Source organism: Lathamus discolor, chromosome 4 (assembly GCF_037157495.1).
Source record: "Lathamus discolor isolate bLatDis1 chromosome 4, bLatDis1.hap1, whole genome shotgun sequence".
NCBI classification, from domain to species: Eukaryota; Metazoa; Chordata; class Aves; order Psittaciformes; family Psittacidae; genus Lathamus; species Lathamus discolor.
Genome location: NC_088887.1, coordinates 59,865,731 through 59,885,698, shown reverse-complemented (window position 1 = coordinate 59,885,698; position 19,968 = coordinate 59,865,731). Strand labels below are relative to the sequence as shown.

The window sequence follows — 19,968 nt, the reverse complement described above, 5'->3', positions numbered from 1 at the left end:
TGAGTGGGTGCTTGAGATCAAAACAGGTGTAAGTCAGTAAAGAATTAAAGTCCTTATGTTGACAGACTAAGATTTACTTAAGGCAGAGAAATGTTTTTACATACAGCCTAATGTCATCCTTGTGGTGGTATCTCCTCATCCAGCACTGATTTTCCTGTTACCACTTTTGCCTACATTTTTTTCTGTAGCTTCTTCATCTGCAAAAGCTGCAGAAATAAGCAATCCTGTTATGTAGTTAAAATTATAAGGGGAAGGGAGGTGAAATTTAGAGTGCAACTCAAAGACATAGAGGGCAAGAGATGAAGGAAGCTGTGGAGAAGGTTCTTGCCAAAAAGAGGTACAGTTGTGTCATCTACTTGGAGTGACAGGGAGATAAGTGCTAAACAGGGCTTGAAAAGCATTGGCACTTTGAACAGGATCTTGAAATGAAGAGTGGGCCCTTGTTGGCTGTAATAGAAACAATAGTAAGTCTTCATGCAGTGGTGGTATAGATGAGCTGGTATATGTAAAGAAAATGCAAATAGGCTGAAATCAGTATTTGACTGATGTGACAAATCCAGAGGGATGTGTCTGAACTGCATGAATAGTGTAAGACTGTATTCTTAGGTGTGTTTGATTTTCCACATTTACCTGAAGGTCACAGGGAAAATTTCAGGTTACTGTGTGTAAAATGGAAGTCCAAGAGATCCAGCCTCCTGTATGACATTGAAGTCGATGAACTCTGTACTGTTTATGTACACAGACATGGGAGAGACTGAACCCTCCCTTTGGAGAGACAGGATAATGACTTAAGGGTAACTACTTTGCCTACAAGCTGTAGCAAAGATCATTGACTCTACTTCTTCCTTCCATGTGCTTTGTCTGATTTTAGGAGCTTAACCTTGGCCTGGCAACTCTTTTTGCTAATGTGTAGTGAGCAATGCAGATATACCATACCACATGGGATACAAAGTTCATTCACTTTGTCCATTTACCCAGTGGGAAAGGGGCAGGATCAGGCGGCGGTTTCAGTGCTGCTTGACCCGGCAGATACGCGGGTACAGCTCTGTATTCTCGTCCTATGCTCCTTTGTAACCTCCATTCGTCCACCTTTAACCGGGGGATTGTACAAATCCACGCTTGAGGGAATACTGCTGTGTTCTGCTGCCACGTAGAGGCTGAGCCAGGGACCAGCAGTGAAAAAATAACATTGCCCATTTGCCTTGCAGGCAAATGAAGTTTAAAATAGATCTTATTCTATTTGGATTTGCTTACCTTCATGGTCTAAGTCAGGTGATCATAGGTGTAAGAAATGCTTCTGTTTTCCATGAGCTGCATGGTATTTGCTTGATGTTTCAAAGATATTGTAGATTTTGCAGGACTTTATATATATATATATATAAATATATATATATATATTTTTTTTGTATGGGCTTTTTTTTTTCTTAGCAGGCTTTGTGTCTTGAGTATGAAATGAAATGGGTTACAGTGACTTGTCAAACTGGATGGCTTTGTCTGCTGGGAAGTAGGTGTGGAAAAGCTGCTTCTTTCAAAATCGCCTGACAGTGTTAAATAAGTGGGAAATGGAAATGAGGGTGGTTATGAGCTTCCGTGTACACGTGCATCTGTGTTTTTTGCTTAGACCCACCATCTTGCGTCTCAGTTCACTGGTGCCAGCAAAATGCTCCTGCCCCGTGCCTCAAGCTCTCCCTGCACCCATCCCCACCCTCTTCCTCTTTTTCAGGGCTTCCCTCCTCCAGAGCAGAAAAGCCATTTAACCCAGGACAGGCCATATCTGAAACGTTACCCAGTATGAGGTGCTCTGCAGGGTCGCGACGGCCGCAGTGAAGGCCGAAAGTACCCGACTGCTCTCCCCAGCGCAGGCGGGTGCAGGCAGCGGGGCGTTACTGCCGGCTCCTTCATGCATGCCTGGTGGCCGCCCTCTTGCCGTTGCCATGTGGTGGTTGAATCGGAACCAGGGGGTCCCCAGGGGTCTGGCCGTTAAACGGCCAGCCAGGGCGGTTGGGCGGTTGAGGGGGGTGGCCCTTCAGGGCAGGGTGTTAGGGAGGGCCCTTTGCCCCTCGGGATAAAACGATTATTTTAAGACAAGGTTTTTCCAGAGAAACGGATGCCTGAAGGTGTGCAAGAGCCCGCGGGCCAGGAGCAGTTGAGGACTGCATCCCCCAGGGGGGTGACTTTCAGCTGCTTTTCTGTTGGTGGCCCCCCAAAACGGCACAGCTGAGGTGTGAGCACAGGGGATTTAAACTGAAGAGAGGTTATGCTTTCTTGGTCATTTTTCACTGATGAGCTTTGAGGGACAGGCTGCAGGTTGAGAACCACACCTGGAAGATACTCTGTGTTGCATATAACATGTATGTATATTTGTATATACATCTATTGTTGTATACAACATTGTATGTATATTTTGAGTTTGGGGCTAGGTTTCAAAATCTGTATCTTTTCTTTCCCACTGCTCCTTAGCTGGAGACGAAAAGATGCTGAGGTGAAGATTGAGGTGAGCCTCCTGCGTGAAGAAAGTTGTCACTACACGTCACTGTTTACAACCTGCTCTCCCTGTTGGATCCAGGGAATACTGTTGCCAGCTAAAAGGTTTTCTAAGCAGCTTGAGCTTCACAGTGTGCAGTTGTTGATGCCTGCATTTTTCCTCTATAGTGTCATCAAACATACTTGCTTTGAAAGTGCATGCAGGTTTACTTTATAGTGCTGCAGCATAAATGAAGGAAAAACCCCTTTTTGTGTGATACTGATTAAATACACATACCTTGCAACAGTAATTGTGTAAATTTTATGAGTCCATAACATCAATTTAAGGGAAATGAAGCAACACAATGATAATGTCAGCATTGTTCTAAAGGTAGTTGAAATATGCATAGTTCTTTCAATATTTTCAAATGTAACATTAAAAACATTCACAGATTAAATCTGGATCGCAGCATTTGATAGCTTATGGAGGATATCTGGATTTAGTGAGAGAGCTTCACTGGAATTACATCTTTAGCAGTCTTAAATTTGGAAATACGTGCATATGTGGTGTGAATGCATGTCTTTCGTGCTTTTAGCTGTGACAACAGGTGTATGTATATATATATGTACGCACGTATATTCAATGGCTGACTACTCAGAAATTCTCTAGCTCCCTACTTGCTGGAATTTTTGCCAATGCTCAGATTTTGCATGTTTTGTATTTCTGGGAAAGCTCATTTATAGAAGAAAAGTTGACTTCCTTCTGAAGTATTTGAACAGAATACTTTTCTTGAACTTTAAAAGTAATGAGAACAGACTGAGGTTTTTTCTCACTTTTGTATTTTATGTTGTGGAATGATCTGCTTTACTAAAGCTTTTTTTTTTTAATTGATTTAAGAGCTGTTGATCTTTGTCCCAATGGCTGAAACAGATGTTTTTGAAATGCAGGAAGGTCCCAGGAGATGGCAGTGTACAATAACTCATTTCAGAATATTTCTTGGAAACTAAAAGCATTTCAGAATTAAAACTGAGTTGTTATTTTGTAGAACTTTCATATCATTCTTTCAGGGAAGTTTATCAAAGAACAGAGTGATCAGGTTTGTTTGTTTACTGATAGCCTATTTTAGTAGACAAGTTTGTGTGTCTTATCTTTTACACAGTGAACCACCACTGTATATTAATCAAACCACTACAAGATAACAGTTGCCTTGTTCAGTATCTTTATGTGCAATTCACAATGTGTTGTAATCCGCCATGGGTTGTAGTCTGTGTTTGTTGTTAGGATAGCTCATTATTCAGTTTATTTTATATTTTTACTGCAATACTACACACAGTTTTTGTGTATTCTGCTATACTGCAAATTAAACTCTTGAGGCTAACCTAATTTAACACATCTTTTAATAGTGTCCCTACTACTTAGGTATACATGGTGCCTCAATTTTAATAATTGTATACTACTAAATAAATATATACTTTAAAAATCAAGACAAAAAAATCTTTTGAGATTAATAAAACCTTTTATCAACTCTATCTTTGGAGTTTCCCAAGTTTTTTGAGACTATACCCTCATAGTAAAGCACTTTATTTTGTAGCATTTATTTATGACTGTTGAAAATTGTTAAGATAAAAATAAACTTATCTTAGCAAAATTTCATCACAGACTCTTCAGGTAGTGAAGATTTAATTTTAAATAAAGGTATTTATATACTTTTAAGGGAATTGAAATTTGAGTGGAAAATGTCTTCTCTTTAAAGTTTTAGAGTTGGTTCTAACATTTGGAGGCAGGTTTTTCAATGAGGCCCAGGGGACAACATGTGAATTTCTTTGTGGAGTTTGCTTATTATTATCTGAGAGTGTTAAAAAGGTTTTGCTTCCATTGTGGGAACAATCTCTGGCCAGCTCTGGAGGTTACTTCAACCAGGCTAAGAACTTCTCATATCCTGTTGCCGGCTTTGAGCCCCCTTTAAAAGTATGTCGAAGAACAGCATTTGAGGTCCAGCAGTGACCAAGAAAACAAGGTCATATGGGAACATCTGACCAATGACTTTGTGGTAATTGAGGAGTTATAAAAAGCAGAAATTGTGTCAAAATATCAAGTTCTATTTATGATTTCTTTTGCAGTAGCTGGTGTCCGTGAAGATGTCTTTTTGATCTGGAAGGAATTAGAGGAAGCCAAGAGTACAGCGAGACGAATTCAGAAAATTTTATCAGAATCTGACCAGTCTGCTTCTCAAGATGGTATCATTTCTATTTCTTTCAAGACAGTTGCCGTTATATTAATGTTCAGTATTTTATTTGTGAACAGTTTTGATTACATGTCAATTTGGGAGTGATTTTCTCAAAAATACCTATGTACAGGTAGCACTTACACTTGGCATCTAAACTTAAGGTTGCTGAAAACTTTCCATTGCAAATCTGTTTACTACTGCTTAAACCTGATGGACTTTAACAGCTCAACCTAAACATACCATTTTTAGTTCACCAGTGATTAGGTTTAGAAATTGCCTACATTTCAAGATATTGAAACTCCCTAAAAGTGAAGAAATGTGGATTTGAATTCTTACAGTCAAAGGCAGAGGACTGAAACAGATTCTGGATGAGTGCTCTGACAACTTTTGTTTTAAGAAACATGGCGAAACACCCACATTTGTTCATTAAACTAATAGTTCCCATTATGTCTGGCCTAGAACATGATCCATTTGTCTATGCATACTGATTGGATTGAGCCCTACTGGAGACAGGAGCAACATATCTGGTTTCTGAATCTCTGGAAGGCTTAAACAGGGGATGGTGAGAAGCTCAGCCTTGCTAAGATGGAGGTGCTCTGGGCATGCTCTGGAGCAGAACTATCACACTGACAAGACTTCAATACTGAAAACTCAGGAACCTGTAGATTCTAGGCAGCTTCAAGTGTTGGATTGCAACTCAGGGTGGATCTTCAGGGTTATAGCTTTGATTGTTGGTACCTGTATTCTGCATTAGTCCCTGTTTTTAACATATTTACATGCTGTCTGGTGATATTTTTTTCATAAGTTGATACAAGATTCAGGTTGAATTAGCACAATGCATCAGTGATTTTGTGTAGCTCCAGTATTGTTTGTGCAGTGCAATTGCTTTTGCTTTAGCTAGGTGGAGGCTGGGACCACCCTTTTCTGGATCACCTGCTGAGGAATGCTTTGTATAGTCAGTTTGTCAGTCACTTGAACTCTCATCAGTGTGTTGAGTTGTGTGACTGGGGTGGTAATGTTTAAGATTCGTAGTTGGGAACTTTGTCTGCGCTGGGTTTGAACATCTGTCAGTAACATAACTCTGCAGGACTTAAGCTTGATTTTTTTTGACTGTGAAGGCATAATACAGTTCTTTATACTGATAATAGCATCTTCTGAATGAGCAGGACTTCCCATATGAAGTTAAACATCTATACCATAATGCATATGAACAAAAAGGCCACAATAAAGCTGCAAGGACAGCCCTAATTTCAGTGTTTATTTATGTATTCCTGATCACGTAGCTTTAATGTTCTTTTAGTGTTTGCCTTCATACACAATTACTTCATAAATAAATTAAAATAAATGAACTTACAGTGTGATTTATTTTGTCAGTTCTTCAGCATTGTTTGACTATTTCCCATTGATCCAAATAGCTGCAGTCTTTCTGTCTGCATTTCTACCTGGTTTTGCCTTCCTGATCTGTTTGAAATGCTCTGCTTCAAAATGTAGTTTGTTCTGAAGATTGCAATGTTCTACAGGAGAAGAAACAGAAAAAAAAGATACTTTTTTTTCTGCTGACTCTCCAGAAAATGCACTAGTTAACTGAAATGAGATGTGTTTTTTACATAGAGCATGTGGAAGAAAGAAAACAACAATTTTCTTTTTAAAATTATGTGAATGCAGTCGTGACACTTGCCACACTGGCTGTTCTAAGGACCACAAGCAATCAAAAATGTTTCCACATGAACAGGTCTGACCCTACACCTGCCCTGATGCTGGCTCATCTGTGTGTGTGTTAAGTCAGTAGATGTCTCCATAGGTTTGTTTACAGGCAGTAAACAGTATCTCAATACTGTTGTCACTGTAGCTGTATCTTAGTAGATATTTATACCACCTAGGTTCACCAAAGTTGGAGCGTGACAAAATAAATTCACCCTGCTATGGGATCCACTGCTGGGACTTTTGGTTTAGGTGTGGTTTATTGAGCTAGTGATGAGTGACTGTAGAGCCCTCTACCCTATTTCCAGTATCTAGAGATATGCAGTGCCCAACCTTAAGATAGTCCCTAGAAGATTTCTAAGACATAAATGATATAAAAGGGTTACATAAGAGCTGTCATACCAGATCAGACAAAAAGAATACCCTGTTTCTTTCAGTATCAATTAAAAATGCTAGAAGGAGGGTGTAGAGCTACCGAAAATGAGTTAGGATGGCACGCAAGTGATTTGTGGCTTGGGTACATGGTGCAATACTCAGCCTATAAAAAGGCAATAGTGCAGAGAAACACAACAAAATCTCTTCCAAAGACATTGTAGTTTGCTTTTTACATTAAATGGTCTTCTCTGAAAAAGATCAATGGCAATGTTAAACAATATTCTTGACTGCATTTTCAATTTTATCTTCTGTTGCTTCATTTTCTCAAACGATTCTCCTTGAAGTTAGATATGTTATAAAGGAATCCTTTCTAGCGTTTTGTAATTCAACTAGTATGAAGGTTAAGCCAACCTTCCTACTACTAAGAATATTCCTTTTATATGTTGATCTTGTAGCTATTTGTCTTCTTTATTCTCTCTCTTCTGATGGGTTTGTTCCAGTTACAAAGGAACTTGTTGCAAAGAATTGTCTGATAAGGAAAAGGCCAGCTACCAAAATACAGTATATTAAAAAGCAGTCAGAAATGTCCACTCACTTCAATGCTGTCAGTGCAAGCAGGACAAGTTTGGAAATTTTGACTCCGGTATCATAGTCTGTCTTTGAAAATAGCTTATCCAAAATTAACGGTGTTATACAGGAGATTTTGTTTGGTTTATTTTCTTTATTAGCAACCAAAGGTGATCATCCGTTACAAAAGCATACATCTGACAAGTATTTGACTTCTGAGAAGTGGTTGCAGAAGTATGGCTTGAAAGCTCAGAAGCTCACACTGTATGATGCACTTGCCGATTGTACTTTTCGCCATGCAGATGGGATTGTTGACATAAAAACTAAACCAGAAGATGAATCTTCACAAACTGATGCTGTGGGTATTGTCAATTTTCCCTTGTGTCCTGTGAGTTGCTTGGTTTATCTTTTAAAGCTTGGAAATTTGACTAATGGATGAATTTATAATTAAGTGTATGATCTGTTATTTTGTAGGTTTTGTTAAAATCAGCTTATTAGTGGGCTGGGACAAAGGTGTTCATAAATAAGATTGTGCCAAAGGGCCATTTGAAATTGCTGTTTCCTGGTCTTTCCTGGTCCACTTATAGTTTGCAAAGAAGAATAAGAACTGGCTTAAGCAATGCCTTACTTTGCTATGCATTTGTGTGGGGTAGGTCAAAGCTTGTCATCTTTATTTTTCCTTAGAAGTGTTGGTCTCAGGTGCTCCAGTATTTGCAAGTCTTTAAACAAATTTGGATGAATTTGTGCTCTGTTTGTTTTTCTCAAGATTTATCATTACACTATTTGGTAAGCTTCTGTTCTTGCTAGCTACAGGAATGAAACCAGTTTCTGCTGGCTTTTGCCATCCTGTCCCTATCTTCACCTGTTCAAGTGCAACAAGCATGTACCTTTGAAGTTTGTTCACTAGTTATTACTGCAAAATAATGTGTTTTGGAACATAAAGCATGTTTTTCTTGGCTGTAGGAGACAAAGAGGAAGGTAATTCATGCAAAATACTGCAACAGATTTGTACATACCTTCTGGAAAGATGGATCTATGGTTCACCTATATGTTAGTACAGAAAAGTATAAGCAGTATGAAGAGAAAATGAGGACAGCTCTCAGACAAGTGGAGGGAAGGTTAGTGTTCTGTCATGTAAAATCAGTTTGTATTATTTTATGTTGGTGTTGAAATGTTTGACATTTACTGTCATAAGAAGCTTCAGTTGTTGGTAAACTGCCAGTACTAAGCCAGAAATCCATTTTAGATCAGAATCTTGTGTGTAGGATTTCTTAGTATCCATATGAGAAAACTGATGAACAGTTTTACCTTTTGTTCTTCTGGAACACAAATGTGAGTCAGTTTGCACATTATTAAAATACTGCTAGAAGTGCCAAAAAGCATGAGGACATGAGGTAGCAGAGAACTTCTGGAATCATCAGTAAAACTTTGTAAAGATTCATCCTGTGTACATCCTTGTGATACCTCTGACACCAAGTAGCACAGCTTGGCTTGTGCCCATACCAATAACGGTTACCTGTCCTTTTTGCAATTTTGTGTTGAAGACAAGTTTGAACAGTCTTTATCAGAGTCAAGGCATGAGCTAATAAGGCATAAGATCAGAAGTTCAGTGCCCAAGCTATCTCCCTAGTTTACTTTTCTGCAGCCATATAGATACACTCTTTGATTTTGTAGGACATCTACCAAAAAATAAGCAATCTGAGGGTGTGATGCATCTGGCCTAAAGATGCCCTCAAGTAAATTGGCTTTTATACCTACATTAGGAGAAGAAGGATACTTCAAAAATGTATACTGTAGAACCAAGAGAAAGAATAAATGTTGTCCTCTGTTTTCTATATTAGACTCATGGAATGGTTTGGTTTGGAAGGGACCTTAAAGACCATCTAGTTCCAACTCCCCTGCCATGGGCAGGGACAGCTTCCCGTAGACCAGGTTGCTCAAAGCCCATCCAGCCTGGCCTTGAACACTGCCAGGGATGGGGCAACCACAACTCCTGTGGCTGATAAGATGTATCACTGAAATCACTGAGTCACTGTCCTAATGTCTCACATTAGGACAGTGAGAAGTCTTGCTGAAAAAAGTGGGATGGGAATTTTAATTTTATTGCTGCTTCTCTACCAAAAGTATAACAGCTTGATTGCATTTATCAAGGTCAGAGAAAGTTTTGTTATTCCTTTCAGTTTATCTTCATCTTGCTGTATTTAGGATAGTATTAACATACTGTGACAGAAAAATTTGAGGTGAGAGGTTTTGATGAGTACGTAGTTTTGAAGTCCAAGCCAAGTTTATGGATTTGCTGTTTTTAATGGTTCATCTAATTGTTAAAAAGTGTTGGTTGACCTCATCAAACAATTTAGGGAAAATAACTGATGGCAAAATAGCTCTCAGTAGCAAATGTAATAGGATCTTCTAAGTTTCCATGACATCATTTTTTTCCTAGGCTCGTTTTATTCCGTCTGTTAAATGTCTCTGTTTCAGAGTAGACAAGTAGTTTATGACTCTCAAGGGAAATCAGATTTGGACCTGATGCAGCCATTACTAAGGAAATGTTCTTGTACACAGCAGTATGTATGCACGTATTTAACTGGCAGGTATGCTTCAATCCTGTTTAAAATGTAAAACGAAGTCTGTATTTAAGGCTCAAGGTCAGCAAAACATTGAAGCATCTGCATTATATTAAGGCTCTTCAAAGTGCTTAAGTTCCTTGCAGAATAGATTCTCAAGTGGTTTCCTGAAAAGGGAGATGGATTAGCCTATGTTTAAATGATTTCTTGAGTTCATGCTGGAGAACAGTTACAGGGGCAGTAGTTAACAGTTACTTCCACATGGAATTTCCCAGCTCAAAGGACCCAATAGTTGGCTTTATAAAGATGCTGTATTGCTTTGTCTGTTTTGCCTGTCTCTAGAGTCCTACAGAAATTAGAAAATAAAAATGCCTTGTTTTGTTATGTAGTGATGTAGGATTGGTTCATCAAGCCTAATATACAGCTTCTGACAGTGACTAGTAGCAGGTGCTTAGGGAAAGAGAATAAGAAGTAAAGGAGCTGGAAAAAGATCCTTCCTGTTAGATTCTAATGAGCAAAGCTCTAAAAATCTTACAGACCAGGTTTGAATTTTTTTTTTTCTTCCCGAGGATTAAGTGGCTTCAACGAGGAAGCAGAGGCCTGTTTGGGAATGTGTTTGAAGATGATGTCTATATTCTCATTGATACATCCCAGTCTATGAAAGACAAGTTGCCACTGGTGAAGGAGAAAATATTTCAGCTCATACAGGTATGATAAAGTGATGATTCTGAAGACTGAGGAGCATTTTAGAGTAGGCTGATCTTTCCTGGATAGTTATTACTCTAGTATTTTAAAAAAAATAATAATAATGGCTTTATAAAAATATTTTTAGCTTTCTTGGTCTGATCATTTTTTTCAGTTAAAAATTTACATTTTTCCCTCATTTGTACAAACATTTGAAAAAATCCAGAGAAAAGAAGGCTTAAGTAGTTCTTCTTTCCCTGTAGCCACCTCCCTCCTAAAAAAAACCCAAACCAACCACCACTCCACCCTCCCCCCCCCCCCCCAAACAATAAAGCTATGCAATGAAACACCTTCTGGCATTTTTATTTGTATTTTTAAACAGTGTCATATGATTCCACTGCCATGTTCTGATTTGTAACATGTATTCTAGATTCACCTTCATACTTTTACAATAAAGGGTGTAGAACATTTTGGACTTGCTTGCATCTTACAGTGACTCAGAACATTACAAAGTGCACAAGTACCTCAAAAGCAGTGAGTACTGGGAGACACACCTAAGAGAGAGTTTGTTTCACCTAGTTTTAGAAATCTACAATGATGTCACCTAAGCTTACATTAATACTTGAAAGAAGCAGACACTGTTTAATCTTATTTTTTTTTATTTATTTATTTTTTTTACTTCAGGGGAGTAACTGGCAAATAATAGTTCTATCAGTCTGGCATTCATGGGAATCATTAGTAGGCCTAGAAAATTTATAACAGAGAGGTTTTTGAGCTAAGTGCACAACTGCTAGGACACAGTATGATGTGGTCCTAAAAGCAGATCACTAGCACTAGAAAATTATTAGATACTGTGCCAGGAAGTTTCACAAGCAGCTGCACAAAAATGGAGATGAAAGGGAGGCGAAGATTCCAGGCTCTGAAAGTTTGTATTAGCTTGCATAAATCTTCCCCTCCTTATAACTTTGGTCCAAAAGCAACTTCAGCAAATTCTTAACTTAATTCTCTCCTGCTGTCCTAGTTCCCCTTGCCAGTGCTCTACTTCTGATTCTCATTCTCCCTCTCTAAATGATCTTACTTTGTTTCTGATTTCAGTTTCCTTTGGTAAGCAGTAATAATCTCTTCCATACAGCACTTTCTTAATCATTTCTCACACCCAGTTTCGTGTCTCTCTTTCTTGCCCTCCTAGACATTTGCTATTCAAGTAGTTTGAGAAGTATGAGTCAATGGAGGCTTATATTGGGAAGTTCAAGTAATCTTAATAATTCCAGGCAATAATTGTCTTTGTATGTCTCTCTGTACACCATAACTGAATATTATCATAATTTATTGTAACCATATAATCAGCTGTATATTAATTAAAATAACTCCTATTAGGCAGTATTTCAGGATACAAGTATTCTTTCTTTTAAGACTGAGTAAAGTTCAGGGGCTGTATTTTGCAGGAACAACTGAGACACAAAAAGAGATTTAACTTCGTGAAATTTAGTGCCCAAGCATTGGCATGGCAAGAGAAACTTGCTGAAGTTAATGAGGAAAATTTGCAAGATGCCTGGCTTTGGATAAAAGGGCTTAAGGTAACATGGCAACTAATTATCACAAAGCACGTATGTACAGAGTTGTAGTTGTGTCTTCTCTTTCAGTATGGCTGGGGTATTTTTGGACTAAGTATTTGACTTGAGTAAGCTGAAAATATAGATGATGATGACTTTAGTATATGAGTACTGTCAGGTATAAAAATCCTATAACAGTGGACTTGTTTATAAGATCATATTAATTCAACTTGCAGCCTGCTGTATTTAGTAGGCACAATGCAAACGCTGGCCTATATGATTTCTGTAGGAACCATGACAGGGCTCAGACCCTGTGTCTGAATTTGTCACTCCTTTTGCAGGGCTGCTGCACAGATAAGGGCTGTGGCTGGCAGACTTGCAGCTCAGAGGTGATACAGGAAATTGGTTCCAGTGAGCTGGAGGAGCATTTTTGCTCTCATTTGGTGCATAGATAGCTGACTTCAGCCTTCATAGGAACATGAGAGCAACCATACTCAGACCAAATATCTGTCTACCTGCCCAATATTCTTTTTCTGACAGTGGCCAAAATCTGAGGAGTTTTCCCTGAAACAGAAATGCTTGTGGTCAGCCACAGACAGCTACCAGGTCGTAACCATCCGCAGCTTTAGGACCAGTTAATGTGTCAAATGTGGACAGCAATGTTATGAGTACAGGACTGAAAATCAGTAATGCAACAATGCAGATATATCCTATGCTGTGTTTTCTAACACAAAAAAAACATGTTTATCTAATAAAAATATAATAATAAATTTATTATTTATATAATAAAAGAGCATTATGACAGCTCTTCCTTAGACTTAATGATATTCCTGGGGATGACGGAATTGGGGAAGCTACGTAGTACCTCTGAGACTACAAAGCAAGATAATAACTTGATATTCTCAGAAAATAGACAAATACATGGAGAAAATAAATTATTAGTGTGGCCTCAGTGAGTAGTTGGTGACTACTTATAACTGAGGTTAGTAAACTTAATTTTACTGTGTTCCTTGAGAGTTAAAAATGTTGGCTGTGTTTAAACCATATATGTGGTTCAGCATCATGCAAATTCAATAATACTTTGAACTACTATAGTTTGATACCATCTTGTATATGTATTTGGGAATGGCCTTTTTCATCCTTATCCGTGAAGTTGTGAACTGTTGATTATAAGTTTCCTTTTAAGTTCAGATCCAGATATCTGAAATGGTACAAGGAATGGTACAAGAGCAGTCTCTTTTTTTCAAGCCTGACATCTGCTGCTGACCTTTTAGTCTGTTTAAAGCAGTGCAAGCATAAGTCTGAGATCAGAAAGCTGCCTTTACAGTGAAGCTGAAATGAACAGAAGATTGCTCTGGAATATTAATCAGAGTAGATCCTTTGATCTCATTTTATACACTTTGGTCCCAGGCTGTTGAATAAAGAAGCTGAGCTGTAAACAGTAACAAACTATTCCCTTATAAATCCTTCAGAGGTGACAACATTTAAAATTTTTGGGGTGATTATGCCACCTAGTTGAAGCATGCCAACTTTGTTTAAACACTGATAAAACCGGTGTTCACATGTAGTAGTAGCAACTGAGAAATTAAAATTAACAGCTTTTACCATAAGGTACATAGTTATTTCCTTTAGATTATCATCCACAGTACATTCCCATAATATAGTGGAAGAAGTTTTTCATTTCGAATCAGATCAAAATCATGTGCCATTATTGAGAAAATCCAGGATGGGTATTTTACACGTAATAATGAGTGATGTGTATCTAAAACTTTATAATGCTTACAAAAATATCGGGAATAGTAGATATATTTAACACAGGGAAAGTGGCTCAGGCTAGTTATTTCTTACGAGTGGGTACTGGTACGGATTGTTTGTGAATTACAAGATAGGATTATAAAGTCTCTGTGCTATCTTGTTGCCTGACCCATACACTCTTACACAGCCATACAGAGTCACTCTCAGAGTGTACTTCCTATTACATTTCACCTGATTTACTTACTTTGCCCTTTCTAATATAACTGTTTGCTGGAGGGAAGGTGTCGTGGTTTAAACCGATCCACACAGCTCGTCCACCCCCCCCCCCCCCCGACCCTCCCCGCTCCCAGAGGGATGGGGAGGAGAATCAAGAGAATGTAACTCCCACGGGTTGAGATAAGAACAACCCAGTAACTAAGGTATAACACAAATCACTACTGCTACCACCAATGATAATATTGATAAGAGAAAATAACAAGAGAATATGATACCACCGCCAAACGAGTTCGACCACCCCGAAGAGAGCATGCCCTTCCAGGTAACTCCCAGTTACCTCCCTGGGCATGACGTGCTGTGGTATGGAATACCTCTTTGGCTAGCTTGGGTCAGGTGTCCTGTCTCTGCTTCCTCCCGGCCTCCCCTCGTCCCCAGCAGAGCATGAGACTCACAAAGTCCTTGGCCAGAATAAACGTTACTTAACAACAATTAAAAACAATCGGTGTTATCAGCTCTCTGCCCAGGCTGGAAGTCAAAACACAGAGCTTGCACCAGTTACTAAGAAGGAGCAAAACGGCTCCTGGTAAACCCAGGACAGAAGGATTGGAAGAAGTTTTAACACAGTAAATAAGACTGAAGAAACAATAATAGAATCATAGAATGGTTTGAGTTGGAAGAGACCTTAAAGATCATCTAGTTCCAGCCCCCCTGCCATGGGCAGGGACACCTTCCACTTAGACCAGATTGCTCAAAGCCAGGTTGCTCAAAGCCCCGTCTAACCTGGCCTTGACACTGCCAGGGATGGGGCAGCCACAGCTTCTCTGAGCAACCTGTTCCAGTGCCTCACCACCCTCACAGTAAAGAATGGTATCTACTAACATGTTTTTGCATGTATGGATCAATGTTAAAGATTTGTATTTCTCTTCTGTAATGGATTATATAAGTGGATCCTGAGTCCCTGAGTATTTCCAAGGGAGTGTGTTGAGTTGGCAATCAGGAGCTGTAGTGGGAAAATATAATAGAATGTATCTTTCATTTTAAATCTTCCTACCTGTTTATAGTCTTTCAGTGATTGCTTCTGCTTTTACAGCTCATATTTCTGTTGCCAGCTTTTTGCTTGTGTCTTTGCATAAGCACTGAATACCAATTTGATACCAATTCATGCTACTTTGACACTAGCTTTGATTTTTCTAGCTATACGACATAAATATTTTCACCATTTTATTACTGATTTTGTTTCTGTAATATCCTTTAAATCAGTACACTGCCATTATGAATCTAAGAACAAAGGACTGTTAGTATTTATAGCTGTCTCTTTAGTTTTTTCTTTTTGGTTTCTTAGGTTGGAGGTTCCACAAATACACTCAAAGCTCTCCAGATTGCTCTGGCTGATACTGACACACAGGCAATTTATCTCTTGACTGATGGGAGACCTGATCAGGTATTTCTGAAGTTGGAAAAGAGAAAACGCAATATTGTGGTGTCAGAAGGTTGAAGTATGAGATGAATATTATACCTGCAGAGCTGAGTCTCTTGGAATCTGTCAGATGTTGTCATAATATTGAAAAATGTTATCTGAGAAATGTACTGTTTGTGAAGGGGTTTTGATTAGAACTCTCTGTGCACAGTCCAGTCTTTGGTGCATGATAACTCATGACATTTCTCATGAGTTGTTTTAAGGATCTGGTAATGGATTAAATAAATGGATTGAATTAAATGGATATGTTACTATCAAGGTTAGAATTTGTGTTAAATAAAATGTCTCTGTAACTTAGTACAAATATATCATGAATTAAAAATATAAAAAAATAATGATGGTCCAATGATATGGCTGGATTTAAATATTAAAAGTCTGTAATCTTGCATGATGGCTTGAAATCCTAAACAGAAAATTTTTGCTATCTCCCCCACACTCCCCCCCCACTGGTTTATGTTCAACATTTTCCCTCAAAGAACACATTAAATATATAAGTAGGCACCTTCTTACATTGTGTTGCAGAACTTGCACAAAGGCTATGCCATTTTTGAGAAGGACCTTTTTTTTTCCTCATATGAAGGTGTTACCATTAATATTATCATAGAATCATAGAACCAACTAGGTTGGAAAAGACCTTTAAGATCATCAAGTCCAACTGTTACCTCAGGACTTCCAAGACCACCACTAAACCAGGTCACTGAGGGCCCCATCAACATGCTTTTTAAACACTTCTGGGAGCGGTGATTCCACCATTTCCCTGGGCAGCCTGTTCCAAGCCTGATCACCCTCTCTGTGAAGAAGTTTTCCCTAATATCCAACCTATTCTATTGTTCCATTAGGTCTCCGTATGATTCCAGTTTTATCCTACTGAGTCAAATTTGATCTCATGTAGGTGCAATTCTGGAGTAGCAGCAGTCTGGAATTGCTTTAAGTCTAGTTTTAAGTGGATAATAAAATCAAAACTATGTTTTTATTTTTGAATATGTTGCTACCATAAATTTAAATGATGATATTTCATGCTATATCACCCTATGCAACACCAACTAAAAACTGTAAAGAATTTCAAGCGGTAATGCCTGGTGAAAACTAGCCTGTATGCTGAGAATGGCATTTAAAAAATGCTTTATTTGCCCTTGAAAATTTAGCTTGGTTGTAAAGCAAATATGCAACAAAATCCTGACTTTACTTAGGCAAATAGCTGGGCTGAAGACCACATGAAATTAACTACTGAAGAATATTAAATATATCTAGGATTCAGAAAGTAACGTAAATTGCATAAATACTTTATTTATGCCTTGATAAAGAAGAAAAAAAGAAAAGACGAAAAAAATTCTCCAAAAGCTGGAGAAGTGAGTCAATAATTTTTTTCTACCATATTCTTCAGCGTTTTTAGACATGGTACATCTTGTATATTCTCACCTAATTTTGATTTCTTTCTTGGGGTAGGAACACTAGGTTTCCTATTTTCTCCACCTCTATTTTGTTTCCTGGTATTGAATCAACTTTTCATTGAACTAATTTAGCTTAATATATCAGCAGTTATATATGTCAAAAAATATTATACATCTGGTGATACTGAGCACCAATGTAGTAGTTTAATTTCCTATGCTTTAGTAATTTGCTTTAAGATTTCAGAAACAAAGAGTACTGATTTTATTACAACTAACACTTTATTTTATTAGAGTATCCTGTGCCTTAATGCATTATCAGTGTTTCAAATTCAGTTTTCAATTAGCTCATTTTATTTAATGTGAAATAGCTATCCATATAAAATGTATGCTTTTAACTGCTCTACATCTGTCTCTAAGCAACAGTATGACTGATTAAATACTTACAAATTCTCCATGTTTCCATAAATACATTTCTAGATGCCACATGTTTAATATAAATTTTTGATTTGCAGCCCCCCCCAATAATTTTGGCTCATGTCCAGATTCACTGTAAAGTTCCCATCCATACTGTGTCCTTCAACTGTGATGATATAGAAGCTAATAAATTTTTGCATGAACTATCTACTGAAACAGAGGGACGGTTCCATTATTACAACATTTATTTGACTGATCCTGATGCTGCGGAGTTTATTGTTGTGAGTATTTGAAAATAAATGTTTGTTTCTTCATATCGTTCTATTGAAGTAACTGTGACTCACATCATTGTGATTTCATGTAAGAGATTATTGAAAAAGAGGATTTATCCTAGTCAGATTTGAAGTGATGTGAAAGCAATGTCTGACATTTTTTCTTATGAACTTGTACTAGATCACAACAAAAAAAGCCCAAATATCATGCAAAGTACATTTGTAGTGTTACTGGTGCAAAAAAAGCCCCTGGAAACCAAAACCCAAAACACGTATAGACCAAAGTAAGCTCTGGAAGAAACACATATGATGTCTGTGGTCTCAAAAATAAGTTACTTTTTAAAATAAAACTATGGTTTGTATCATACCAGTAAATGAAAGATATCAGAGCTGAATTTGAATGATGATGAAGGAAGGATTCTATGAATTTTGCTTAAAGTTTGCTCTACAGTAGCCACTGGGGAGAGATCTATAATGAGTAAAATGACTGTAATAACAGTGATCTGTCATGTGTGACTAAGCAGCTCAATCTAGCAATTCCCTATAGGAAATTTCTGAATAGACAATCAGAAACACCCATTTAAAGCATATTCTTGTTTTTAATTAAGGTTAGAGTTAATTAGTTCCACAACTTTTAGAAATGGTGGTAGTGGAACAATGAGAACAATCAGGAACAAGACAGTAGCAGGAGATGTAGTGAAAATACTCCAGCTCTTGAATGGTATCAGACTGTGTACTGGGCAATTTCCATGATTCTGCTGGTGTGGACTGTGTGAAACTGAGCATGTTGGGAAGATGAGGGGCAGTCTGTGTTCTCTAACTCCAGACTTCTGGCCCTGTGGGAGTTGTAAAGGGATCATTGTTGGAATTTCCTTCCTGTTTCCTCCTGTAGTCCAAATGATTCCTATTTAGTTCCATTGTTTACTTGAAGAGTATGTTTTTTACTTTTTGTTTATCAGGGACAGTATGTGATACAGCTGTGATTTGTAGAATGACAGGACAACATTTGTAATGTACATATCTTGTATCATATTTTACTTATTGCTTGCTTGCTGGGAATGAGGGGAGCTACTGAGGATTATATCTCTCATATATTCGTATTTTGATGATGTTCACATCTCAAGGCTTGTTAGGGAATGTTCTTCATTTTCCTGAAAAGGAAGAGTAATTTGGAAGTCTGTATTGCCAAGTACAAGAGACTACCTGAAAAAGTGTACAAAATTTTGCAGCTGTCCTGAGGCGTTATTCAGAACTATGATGACAGCTTTCATAGTTTCAGTTCAGAAATGAAGCATGTTTAATAGTAATTGTAATAGAACATTTGATTGGACTAGATGACCTTTGAAGGTCCCTTCCAACACAAACTATTCTTTGTTTCTCTGATTCTGTGATTCTGTGATTCTATGATTCTATGATTTTCTTTTTGTTAGAGTGAAGACATACATCTTTTGAAAAGAGAGATTGAGCAAGGAGAAAGAGACCTGGAGAAAGTGAAGACCTTTCATGCCGAATGTCTGATGATGGATTCCTGTAATGGAGAAAATGAATTAGAGAATAAGTATGTCCTCGTAGTGCTATTATGTTAATAAGAGATAGGAGCTGTCTGTCACATTTCTCCTTTCTCATTGCCATGCATTTTTTACCTCTGACATTCTCCTCTTTGAAAAAGAAAGGTTCTCTGTTTGTTTGTTTGTTTTAAACAGTTTCAGGAAAAGGCAGGAGAAGAAAAATACATTGGTACTGTGATGTCTGAGCCAAAATTATCTCAAATATCTGAATAGTCTCAAATTATTAGGAATAGCTAAAGCAAAAAGGTGAAAATATATTTCTGCCTCCAGCATATGGTAAAATTCCTCCCTCTGAGAGGATTCACAAAAAAATATTGTCCTATAGGTAGATCTGGCCTGGTACTTCATGAGTAAATTGCCACTCATTGGGACATGCGGATTGAAACATAAATTACATATATACGTATTTGTTTAAAAGACGGCAAAGACTATGAATGAAATTCAGCTTATTTCTTTCCACATTTTTGATTTTACCATGTGAGTCTGAATGTCCATGCCATATTTATCCTTGCTTTGTCATCATTAAAACTAGTTTCATGTTCAGCATCAGTTGAAAAACACGCTGAAAACCTCAGGATGCCAAGAACAACAGCTGGAATATTGGTCCTTCTACACCATACTGAAGGCAGACTCTTGAGCTACTGTGGAAAAGCTTTCTGCATGTCTGATTACACTGAGTTTCTGTTTGCAGAACAAACACAGACCTACTTTAAATATGAAGTTACTTGTAATCTCAACAG

At 37.8% G+C, this 19,968-nt stretch overlaps 1 protein-coding gene across 1 annotated transcript in view; it reads left to right on the top strand.

Moving 5' to 3' along the window:
* The window catches only part of VWA3B (von Willebrand factor A domain containing 3B), a 63,756-nt gene that overhangs the window by 14,857 nt on the left and 28,931 nt on the right, over window positions 1-19,968 (top strand). The window contains exons 8-15 of the mRNA XM_065675752.1: window positions 4,585-4,701; window positions 7,496-7,692; window positions 8,298-8,452; window positions 10,468-10,606; window positions 12,028-12,159; window positions 15,449-15,547; window positions 17,487-17,669; window positions 19,091-19,218. Coding sequence (XP_065531824.1) covers window positions 4,585-4,701; window positions 7,496-7,692; window positions 8,298-8,452; window positions 10,468-10,606; window positions 12,028-12,159; window positions 15,449-15,547; window positions 17,487-17,669; window positions 19,091-19,218 — 1,150 coding nt within the window. The remainder of the gene's footprint in view (window positions 1-4,584; window positions 4,702-7,495; window positions 7,693-8,297; window positions 8,453-10,467; window positions 10,607-12,027; window positions 12,160-15,448; window positions 15,548-17,486; window positions 17,670-19,090; window positions 19,219-19,968) is intronic.